This window comes from Macrobrachium nipponense, chromosome 9 (genome assembly GCF_015104395.2).
Source record: "Macrobrachium nipponense isolate FS-2020 chromosome 9, ASM1510439v2, whole genome shotgun sequence".
In the NCBI taxonomy this organism is placed as follows: Eukaryota; Metazoa; Arthropoda; class Malacostraca; order Decapoda; family Palaemonidae; genus Macrobrachium; species Macrobrachium nipponense.
This window is the reverse complement of record NC_061110.1, coordinates 91,378,933-91,391,548: the sequence shown is the minus strand read 5'-3', so window position 1 is coordinate 91,391,548 and position 12,616 is coordinate 91,378,933. Positions and strand designations below refer to the sequence as shown.

At 37.5% G+C, this 12,616-nt stretch overlaps 1 protein-coding gene across 1 annotated transcript in view; it reads right to left on the bottom strand.

Moving 5' to 3' along the window:
• Positions 1-12,616, bottom strand: part of LOC135218319 (uncharacterized) — a gene marked incomplete in the record, with an annotated part of 100,683 nt that overhangs the window by 51,493 nt on the left and 36,574 nt on the right. The window contains 3 exon segments of the mRNA XM_064254547.1: positions 11,658-11,979; positions 11,982-12,022; positions 12,025-12,197. Coding sequence (XP_064110617.1) covers positions 11,658-11,979; positions 11,982-12,022; positions 12,025-12,197 — 536 coding nt within the window.

Sequence of the window (12,616 nt, the reverse complement as noted above, 5' to 3'; positions counted from 1 at the left end):
TCTTTTATTCATCTTCTTCGCATAGAGTATAATAGTTTGGGGTTTTGCTTGATATTTAATAGGGGTTTTTTTCTTCCAAGTCCCGTTTTTCATTTTCTTTGATTGTATAATCTTTGTTCTGCATTTCTATCTTACTTTTTTAGTTCTATAAACTTTCCATGCATTTTTTTTCTTTTGCAAGACCTTTTTTCCACTTTCTGATTTTCTGAAACAAGATCCTTCTGTCTCTTGGTATGCATGAATGATGTTTACTTTTCTTTTCTTCGGTATATATTTTTCCACTATTTTCTCCAAATATTTTATATAATATCTCCGTATTTACCTTTATGTCATCACTTACGAAAAATGTTATATCCAATCTTTGTTTAATTCTTCATTAATTTCTGAACCATTTTATATTTTACTGTAGAAGTTGTAATTTTCCATATCCTTCCCACTTTTCATTTCTTGCTTATCTCTTATTTTCACTCGCTTTGGAGATGAACTGTTAATTCTTATGACATTATGGTCCTGAAATACTCGCATTATAAACTTTAAATATTATTTTCTTTAACATAATTCCATCTACCGTTTCACAAATACCAGTCTAAAGTAATTTTCCTTTCTTGTTGGCAGGTGATTATTTGTTGAATGTTGTATTTCTAGTAGCATATCTAATAGCTTTTCAAATTGCCTCTTATCTTCTGCACTACTATTACTCTCTTTTTTATATGTATAAGTACAACCACAATCTCCTATTCGTTCTTCCATTCTACGAAAGGAAAGTTGAAGTCACCAGATAGGAGAATAGTCCAGTCCTTGTGATTTTCTACATATATCATCCAATTTTTCAATTATTAAGTCAAACTCTTTAGTATTAGGAGGTCTATATACTTACTATGTTCATCAATTTTTCAGATTCAAATTCTACCGCTATTAGTTCACATTCTGAGTTACTATATTTTCTCATATATTTTTCCTTGTTTTTTTGTCTTTCCCATATATTGCGGTTCCCCTTGATTCCTATTTTTTCTATCTGATCTATAAGTTTGGAAACCCTTTTATTTGTATCATCATTCCCAGTCTCTTGGGAATACCAGGTTTCACTTATATTCATTATATCTATTTTCTTTTCATTTTGGGTTAGTTCTTCTAAGTACTCTATTTTTCTTTTGTTTTTGGTTACTCGTAACTAAACCCTGCGCATTCATCACTATGATGGTTTGCGTTTTCTCCTTCATTAATACTGGGTAGTAATAAGGATTTTCCCATGTCTCTTTCCTGTTCTGGTATGTTGTTCTTTTTTTCATTTCCAGAAAATTCTGACATTAAAAAATCCAACTTTTCCATAATATTTGATCTTCCTTCATCATAATTATTCATTTTGTGTCTGAATCTGCAATTTTCTCCGTTTCTGCAATATCCTCTTGCATAATAAATACAGTTATATCTCTTGAGTAGAATTTCGGAGCTGATGCTTTGAAATTTTTTTGCTGACACCTCTGCATAATCTCATTGGTGGTTTGCTTTTCTCTTTTACCTGATATTCTTGATTTCTCTCTTTATTTGTTTTCTTTCTTATTTGGATTTTATTACTTGGTTGGTTATTTATTTGATTATGATTCATGGCTACAGGGTGCATATTTAGCATTTTTGTTCGAACTTACATCCTTTTCCTTCTTTTAGGTTTTTACATATTTTTGGATGCAGATCTCTGCAATCATCCCCATATCCATCTAAGTATGCACATTTACCATATATTTCATAGTTTTGACATATCTTAGGATGTTTGTAGTAACATCTTTCTCCAAATCTGCAATTCCCTCTTTTTCAAAAGGTTGCAGATTTTGTCTTTCTTGTCTTATTTTTTCCTCTTTCCCGTCATTGTATAGATCTGGGTAGAGCCTCTTCGGGATTTGCTTTTCTGTTGTCATATCGTAATTTATTTCTTCGTAGGTATGCTGCTTTATTGCCTCATATGTAGTATCAATGAGTATCTCTGCATCCATACTTTTATCTTGTTTCTTTGTTTTCCTTATTTTTTGGTTTTTTCTGTCATTTCTTTTATTTTTGTTTACTTCTCTTCCGTTTTCCTCTTCTTCTTTTTTCTTCTTCTTCTTTTACCTCTTCCTCTTCGTTCTTCATCCTCAACTATTTGTACAGTCAATCTTGATTAATAACATTGTCTATCCATGATAGACATGGTTGAACAAAAAAATTCTTGTATCTTTTTCTCAAAATCTTGTATTACCATCAGACACTGTGGATGGGTCGGAATGTTGCATGCAGCACATTTTCTGATTCTAGGTTTTGTGGATTGACTATGCTATACCAAACCTTACACAGTTTGCATGCTTTTGGCATTCTTTTTCCTAATGCATCAATTAGGATATTCACAAGATTCACCTTATTCATTTTCTTTGTCGGAATATGTGGTTTATAGTATATCTTTATGAATGCTTTGATATTTCTTTTTTGGTTAAGGACTGTTGCGATTTTCATAGAATGAGAAATGCCAGTCCCAGTTCCCTTCCTGCTAACTCATCGTATTGCGAATGCTAAACACGCCAAATTACGCCACCTCTTGCCGCAGTTGGAGATGAGAGAGAGAGAGGGGGAGAAAAACACCGCTGCTGGCTGTGCCACTCAAATTATCTCGATTTCGACCTGGAATGCAGCCGAGCTGCATTGTCTTCCCATAAGGGAACAACTGCACGTGCTATCACAGACATTGGGTAACACCGTCTGCGGGCATCAACGCTTCGCTTGGCTGGTTCCCGCTTAATGAGACTCGTTCGCAGGTCTTCATAGCCCTAGTGTATCTGGGAACTCTACTGGGAACACACTGGGAACTCTCTGGGAACTTGAGCCTCTTCACTATAGCCTTATATACCTGGGAAATCACTGGGAACTCTTGGACTCCATTATAGTCTTCAAGTATCTGGGAACTCATATCATTATCATGTTATGAGGGAAGGATGATACTCGAGATTTGAGAGAGAGAGAGACGAGAGAGGAGAGAGAGAGAGAGAGAGAGAGAGAGAGAGAGAGAGAGAGAATCAAGAAGTAATAAATACTAATTAGCGGCTGGCGTGACATCGAAGGAAATAAGGTTTTCCGCACAACTGGCAACTCACGTACCCTCCCCCTCCTCACCCCTTCCCCAGTTCTGTTTCCATGATAGAACACCACCAGTATTTTTTTTTTTTTTTTTTTTTTTTGTTTTTTTTTTTTTTTTTTTTTTTTTTTTTTTTTTTTTTTTTTTTTTTTTTTTTTTTTGGCGACTTTCGTCTCCTTCACCTCATGGCATTCAAAATGCGCGCGTTCCCGTCCCTTACCCAGGTGTACGCAAGACAGGTTCGTGACCCGAAGCGCTAAAAGATTAGTCGCTCTGTCTTCACTGGGCCAAGCCTTCGAGGAAGACGCAACACACACACACACACCCCTACCTACCTACCCACCTCTCCAGAAATGCCCTGCCCGAAACCACCCTGGCCTCCATTGGTCCTCCTACTCCTCTCCCTCCCAACTTCTCAAAAAACCCACTTCTCGGAATGGGAAGAGCGCCAAGGAGAAATACTCACTCAGAATTCCTCCTCCTCCTTTTTCTTCATCAGCGCATCGGGACGTCTACAACAGTGTAATCTGCACAAGGTTTATCGAGTAAAGCCAAGTCCGCCAGTGGCTTGCATCGGTCATTCTTGAATTCATAAAGCCAGTTAGTCAGTCCTTTTATGTCAAATCGTAAGAAAACTTGAGAGCAATTAATGAAGGCAGTCACCAAAATGACTATCTGAGAATATGAATTCATAAAACTGTACGGGTGCGACAATAAAGTTCAATTTATGCTACGATGTAGCTCTTGTAAACCACACGTCTGAAATCTGTATGAGAGAGAGAGAGAGAGAGAGAGAGAGAGAGAGAGAGAGAGAGAGAGAGAGAGAGAAATTGGAAGCAAGTTATCACCACGTATTTTCAACACACCGATTTAAGTTAAGCCTCATATTGCTAAGATATAATGTATTTAATACATAAATTGTATACAACATAATTTGATACCTGCATTGATGGAAGACCAGAGATTTTAAAAAAAAAAAGCAGATCGACGGAAATGAAACGAATAAATATAGCGCAAATATTCCTTGAAGAAACAATACTATTTACACTCACTGGTACACAAACACCTGTGACCTCATCAACAACACTTGATACGCGAATGACACGGGAAGTCTTCCAACGCTGCTTTTACATCTGATCACAAAAAATCAAAAGCATTCCAGTCGGCCAATATAACCCATGTCTCTTCAAAATATATCTCAGATTTACGAACATTTCTTTTTTTTCGAAAATAAATGAATGTGCATATCTCATATTCACGGACAATTTTATTTATTTATTTAAATAAATGAACTTGCGGCTTAGGAGGATTCTATAATGCATAAAATTAAAGTAAAAAAAAAAAAGTCGGTTTTACGTAAAACATTGGAACAACTTAACTCAAAATACTGAAAGAACTCAACTGAAAAAACTGAATGAACTTCAACTCAAAATACCGAAGGAAAAACTGGAAAAAAAAATATTACGAAGTACAAGAAAATGCGAGAGAAACGCCATGAAAGCAGAGGTGGGAGAAATGCGTTGGAGAGAGCCCCTCGGCGCAACATCCCCCAGCCCCCGCCCCCCCGCCCCCCATCCTCTTCTTTCCGTAAACGGGTGTGGGCGTGTACATCATCAGACGACACCTGGGTGGGCGGACTGCGGTGGGTGGCCTCGCCTTCACCGTCACTCACGGCCTCTCCTTTTTTTAATTTTAATCCGCGAATTTCTCCCAAGACACGAATAAATGAATGAGAGAGAGAGAGAGAGAGAGAGAGAGAGAGAGAGAAGAGAGGAGAGGCAGAGAGATTTTTGAGAGAGAAGGACTTTCCCGTTATATCTTGGTAGGCAAAATAGCAAAATTTACCCAAATCCCCCCAAACCCCCCACCCCCCCCCCTTCAGTGACACCTTGTTTACATATTTCAAACCTTTGTGAACCCGTCTTCCTAGTTGACACCTTCGTCTGTTTATTGACACAGGTGACACTGATTTTCAGCGACCGGCCCCAAAAGGACGCCGCTTCAATAAAAAAAAAAAAAAAAAAAAAAAAAAGGAGCCAATGCTCGCAATGAATGAATATTTAAAAGTGAGAAAAACAAAATATTTTAGATCATAATAAAAAAAATTATCAAGATTATACATTCCAATGAGGTCAAATCTTCACCGAAGTATATTTTATTTTATTATATAAAAACATTTTGAGATACACGTATGTTTATAAAAGCATTCTTCCCTTGGCTAAGATAAGCTTTCCACGGCCTCCCTGACAGCAAGAGTTCGTGCTGTTCGTGCTGGCATAAGGCCAATTTACTGTAATACCGCTTTGTGCCTCTTGTATAAAAGAAAGAAAAAAAAATCAAAATATACGTATACGACAGCAGAATTCGCTCGTCGAACAAAAAATTGCGCCCTCCGTCCCAACACAAAACAGGAACAGTCGATCACATCCTGAGATAACCAAGAATAGTCTTTAAAAAAAGAAGGAAAATAAAAAGGCGCGAAAGATATCCAAAAATGGCGCGAAAATAGCCGTCACTCGCATCGAGGGGAAGATTATAAAAGATGCGAGCAGCTTGTTACGAAGAAGAGAAGGTTCCTTAGACGACCATCGCGATGGTCTCGGACCACTGGCCACCAGACCTAGGCCCAGACCTTATGACCGCTCATTATTAATTCGGCAGGGAAAGTTGGGGAGGGGTGAGAGGGTCCTCCACCCACATAAAAATTATCAAGAATAAAAATAAAATTACGTCGACCCAACTGACTAAAAAATTAAAAAATGAATGATAGAATGTTTATTATTATTATTATTATTATTATTATTATTATTATTATTATTATTATTGTTGTTGTTTTATTCAGAAGATGAAAGCTATTCCTATGGAACAACCCCACCACGCTTCCAGAGAATATGGTGTCCATTAAGAAGTAAGAGAGATTACGGAGAAATACAGTCTATAAATAAATTAATATATAAAAATGATATAAACAAAAACATTGTTTTGAAAAGGCGGATTGTTTTGAGAGAGAGAGAGAGATGAGAGATGAGAGAGAGAGAGAGAGAGAGAGCCGAGAGAGAGAATTTTCATAAAATTCTCCGCGACCAGTTACCACCTATACATCATTAACTAGTAAATATTAAAACCGGACCAATTAGAACCTGGTTTTGAGAGAGAGAGAGAGAGGGTAGTGGAGATTCCTTCTTCTTCTTCTCCTTTGCCATTCATGGCCACCAAGGCCTGGAGGTTCCCTGATTTGCATCTCTGAATGGAGAGAGAGAGAGAGAGAGAGATGAGAAGAGAGAGAGAGAGAGAGAGAAACACCATGTTGGTGGCGCCTTCGACCCTTTATGCGCACCACGCCACCAGCTTTACGAGAAGAATTCGCTTCTTCTTCTTACTTTTTTTTTTTTTTTTATCTTCTCGTATTCTGAATAATCCTCTTCTTTCCGATTTCCGTCTTTCTCGTTCAAGCGAAAGTTTGCTCTTTTTTTTATTTTTTTTTGTACACTTTTTTTTTTTTTTACCTTTTTTTTTTTCTTTATAATTTTTAATGAATTCCCGATTTTTTCTGTATTAATTTTCTTTTTTATTTATATTCCTTTTTGAATTTTGTTTTTTTTTAATAGTTTTTTTTTTCTTTTTCGGTTCTTTTTTAAAATTCCAATTAATTATAATTTTTATTAGTTATTTTTATTTATTTTTTTTTTATATTATTTTAACTTATATTTTTTTTTTTTTTTTTTTTACTTTTTTCTTATATTTAATAAAATATTCATATGCTGCGATATATAAATTATAATTATATATATATATATTATTACTTATATTATAAAATTGCTATATTTATAAAAGTTCTTTATAGTGCATATTCTCTATATGCTTTTTTAAAATTATATTGTTGTCTTTTTTTTCATATTTGAATAGTCTCCGTTCGAGCGAAATTTTACTTCGTTTTATTCTTTCATAGTTCTTCTTATTTGTATAACTTGTACAGCTTTTATTCAATAAATGTTTCGCTGACTCGGGGAGTACGCCTTACAAACTACTTTGTTGTTGTTATTGCTATTCTTGTTGGGGGGTAGGAAAGCCCTATGGAAAAGCCAAAAAAGGTCTGAAAAAGGTGTTTCTGTTCAGCTTACACACACACACACACACACACACACACACACACACATATATATATATATATATATATAAGCATTACTCATAAATACACTGCATAATAAACTAAACTACTTCTCCTCAATAAAGACATATAAATTACGCCATATTCTTGCCATACTCAGATAATAATAAGAATAAAAAATAAATAAAAATAAAATGACTTTGGTATTCTTACAATGCCGTGGGCACGAGCTAGGGTAAGGATATTCCAGTCACATGCGTAGTGCGTGATCGATCACTTATATGGGCCTCCGCTAGTCCTGAGGTTCGCTGATCGGAAATTAGTATTATTATTTATCATTATTATTATTGTTATTATTATTATTTGTTCTAAGAGGTCCACAATAATAAAAAAATGTTGCGAGTTTGTGTATAATTTAAAATTATACACGAACTCGCAGCATTCTTTATTATTGTGGACTTCTTAGAACATTATATATATACTCTATCTATAGAGTTTTTGTTTTTCTTATTATTATTTTATTATTAATTATTATTATTATTATTATTATTTTTTAATTAATAATTATTTATTTTTTATTTAAATTTCACCAAATTATCACGTATTACCTACTTCCCTTAAAAATCACCCTTGTTAACCTAGTTTTTAAGTTTCATAAACCATTTCCAAAAGATTAATTCAAAACAAGTCAAAAATCGACCTCACGAATCAAAACTGCACCCGAATTCCTCGTTACGTGACGAGGTCTATCTCTCTCTCTCTCTCTCAAGTCTCTCATAAATATGAAACTAATCAGTCGAGATCCCCTCGCCCCCGTCTCTCTCTCTCTCTCTCTCTCACCTGTGACGGGAGAGACCGACACCGACGAGACGGATCGTCGTTTGACGGGAATTTCGGTGGGTCGGGTCGGGAAAGTGGGGGGGGGGTGGAGGGGGGGTGGGGGGGTGGGGGGGTGGGGTGGGGGGGTGGGGGGGGTGGGGGCAATCTTAATTGGAATGCTGCTGCTGCTGCTGCTGCTCCTGATATCGTCGTCGTCGTCTTCTTCTTCTTCTTCTACCGACCGCTGCTGAATGCTGCTACTCTCCGAACCAGACGGAATTCTCTGCATATCTTCGGCATGGCCGCCACAGGTCCAGTTAGCTGGGTAGGCAGGTAGGCAGGCAGGCAGCTAGCCAGCTATAGCCAGGTAGATAGTTAGCCAGACCTTCCAATATCCATATATATATATATATATATATATATATATATATATATATATATATATATAATATGCTAGTGAATGCGTTGCCTCGACTTCTATCGCCTTCTTTATCTTTCTGGAATTCTGTGGTAGCTAAATGATATACATATACATACCTTATATATGTGTTTGTGAGTACTTTTATGCATATATATATATATATATATATATATATATATATATATATATATATATATATATATATATACTATAACGACTGGTAAAAAATGTTGTTACAACAGAATTCTATCTAATAAAAGGAGCCCATAAAAACGCCAAAAATATAGAAAGTAAGTAGCCTACTATATTTCCAGAGACCGCTGATTGAGAGGAGCAGTCTCTGAAATATAGTACTTATACTTTCTATATTTCGGCGTTTTTATGGGTTCATTCTATTTATATATATATATATATATATATATATATATATATATATATGTGTGTGTGTGTGTGTGTGTGTGTGTGTGTGTGTGTGTTCGCGATCGTATTATTTTCAGAAAGACTGACTGACCGAATAACTTTAGCAGCACCATCCTATCAGGGTCTAGCGGAAAGGAAAATTGAAATAAAGATAATAATTGAGCAAAATAAGGATATACTCCCCACAAGGAGACTGTTATTTATAGGACTGATTGATTTACGAATGATTGGTCCGATGATCTGGCACTACAACAGGTTGGTTATACAGAACCGAGACGTAAAATTGTCACAAGACAAACCTTCATCATTTTATTAATAATCTAGAACAGAATACAGAATTTAGGCCCTATGCCAAGCGCTGGGACATATGTGGTCATTCAGCGGTGAAATGAAAAATGAGAGTAAAAGGGTCTGAATGGTGTAACAGGAGAAAAACGTCGCAGTTCCACTACGAGACAACTGCTAGAATAAGTCCGGGAAAGGTAAGAAGGAAGAAAGAATATGAACAGAGGAACAGTAAAAAGGAATGAAAGGGAAGCGAATGCTGCAAAGAACCTTAATAAACGCCTACAGTGCACCTCATCCTCAAGAGATTACGACTGCAGTGCGGGAGAGAAGCGTCTCATTTCATTCGGAAATAAGCAAATCGAGCGGTATAACTTTACATAGCCCCATAGCCCCTTCCATACTTGATTTAACCGAGGTGGCTCCCCCTTCCCTCACATAATTCCACTGCGTTCAAGCCACGACAATGTAAGGGAGAGAGAGAGAGAGAGAAAAAAAAAAACACCGTCCATGAGAGCCACTCCCCGTTCGGTTGACCAAAATCACATATAGCTGTCTACATAACTGAGGTTTTTCGAGTGACCGCATTCTCATATCGACCATATTTACGACGTCGGATTTTCCCACTCATAATTACACACCGAAGGGAAGTTAGGCTGCGGACTGTTCAGAAGCAGCGAGGACGTGAATTTCTCGACTCGAAGAGACATTCCTTCGCTCTACAGAGACGAGGACCTCCGGTGTTTGCGACACTAACTAATTTCCCTCGCAGCGGACTTTGCCGTTCTCAAACGCATTTCAACCGCTCTAAAAAATTTATTCAATTATTTTATTTTATTTTTATCTAATTTATCATTTTTTCCGTTTGCTTTTCCTTTCCTAATAGCTGACTTCTCTTTCTGTATTTCCTGTTTGATCGTTTTTTGTTTGTATGGTGTTTTTACGTTGCATGGAACCAGTGGGTTATTCAGCAACGGGACCAACGGCTTCACGTGACTTCCGAACCACGTCGAGAGTGAATTTCTATCACCAGAAATACACATCTCTCACTCCTCAATGAAATGCCTGAGAATCGAACTCACGGCCACCGAGGTGGCAGGCCAACACGATACCGACTACGCCACTGTGGCGCAGTGTGTATTTCCTGTTACCCTCTGTAAATCCTTTCGAATGAACACCCAGTTTCTTTGGAAGCATGAATTTCATGTCGATGGCTCTTGGGGGCTTGTTCAGTACCGATGTAGTTCGTATTCTGAATAATAATAATAATAATAATAATAATAATAATAATAATAATAATAATAAGAAGAAGAAGAAGAAGAAGAAGAAGAAGAAGAAGAAGAAGAAATCAACACTAAAGGTCTTCCATCCATAAAACCTTAACCTAAATGCTGTTACTTCCTATTTTATCAATACTGACGGACAAAAGGCGGGCAACCGCGGAAATTTCATTATTACATCATTACATAATTTCACCCAAAAATTTCTATCGAGGACTCTATCACTTCATGAGTGAATATGAGAGGAAGAGATGAGCGTGAAAGAAGCGTACACGGATATATGACACGGGTGGTTAAATAATAATGCTTAATTTTCGAACGTCACCTCTTTACCGAGTTAGTGGGGATGTTAAAACACCTCTTGACTGATTCAGCTTGGCTATCATGCTTATGTGACCTAAACAACATTTTCTGAAGTCCAACCGTTTAAAACACCTTTCTACTGAATCGATCTGCCTACGGTACCCATGACAGAAATATACTACTTTATTCAAAATTCAATTTTTCTTCCCAGTTCTAACACCCTTTCAGAGGAATCCCACTCAAGGTTTCGAAAGGAAATTGCGTTGGTTCGCTTAAGACGCTACAAAATCCACTCAGGGTTGTTTCCGCATTCAGTCTCTCTCTCTCTCTCTCTCTCTCTCTCTCTCTCTCTCTCTCTCTCTCTCTCTCTCTCTCTCTCTCTCTCTCTCTCTCTCTCTCTCTCTCACGATGTCCAGGAGAAATTCCAGAACCACAAGTATTTATCCCTGGAGGATGACTGACGCTCGGAAAAATATAATAATTTGTTTTTGTACGTTGTTGGCGATACCCATAATTACTGGAGAACACGGAATTATCACTGAGGAACGTAGATGTATATGAAAAAAAATACACACACAAAATAAACAAAGGAAAAAAAAGGAAAAATAAGAATAATAAATAAATTAATAAATAAATAAATACCAAGTGAAACAAAAATCCCCAAGAATGCATCGTAATGTATGTGAAAGTCGCGATAATCAATACTTTAAAAAACAAACACACATACAAGAAACAAACAAAAATAAAAAAATAAATAATACCAAGTGAAACAAAAATCCCAAAATGTATCTTAATGTATAAGAAAGTCCGATAATTATACTTAAAAAAACACACAAACACAATAAACAGACAAACAAACAAAAATAAATAAATAAATAAAAAAATACCAAGTGAAACAAAATCGCCCCAAACTGCATCGCTTACCTTGTACCACCTGTCTGCGGGAGGTGGGCGGCTCCTCCGATCGTGACTCCCTGTGGGCGGGGCTCGGAGGGGTGCTGGCCGTGACCACCGGGCGCGTAGTATGGGCGGGCGGCTCACGACCGCTCAACGCCCTCTGTTGGTTCAGGTGGGCGGTGGCGACGCTGTAAGGCGGTGGCAGGGGGCGTTCGGAATACGCGGGCGGGAGCTCCCTGTGAGGCTGTACGTGGGCGGGCTCCGCCGGAGGCAGCTCGAGGTACCGTTGGGGGACGCACGTAATGACCGTAGGACGGGCGCGGGCTGGGGCGGGCAGGTAGGTTGGGCGCGCGGGTGGTAAGGGGGCGGGGAGGGGGAGTTGGAGGTGGGGCGTGATGGGGGAATGGGCGGGTGGGGGGCGAGCGACGCTTCGTGCTCATGTCTAAGGGGACGTCGTCGTCCATGTGGGCGGTGTGGGTGGTGTAGTAGGCGTGGGCGTAGTGGGGAGGGGGTGGGGGGGAGTCCACCACGTTGATCTCGTCTTCGCTGGAGCACGCCCGCTCCGGGCTGAAAGACATAAAAAAAAAAACATTAAAATTAACATCTAAAGAATACGGTGAAGTTTAAATCAAAGTTAACATGACTTAATCTATTAGAAATGGTTATCATGTCGATGTTAAATATGTCCTTAAAAAACATTAATCTTTACATTGACATATAGTCCTTAAGAAACATTAGCCTTTACATTAACATATAGCCCTTAACAAACATTAACTTGTACATTAACATACAGTACTTAAGAAACATTAACCTTTACATTAACATATAAAGTCAAAATGAAGTTAATATCAAAGTTCAAAATACTTTATTCAGTTAAAAATGGTTAGTACTAGGATACTGATAATTATTAGTCCCTAACAAACATTAACCTGCATTAGCCTATACACATTAACATATGAAGTCAAAGTTAAAATCAGTTAAAAAAT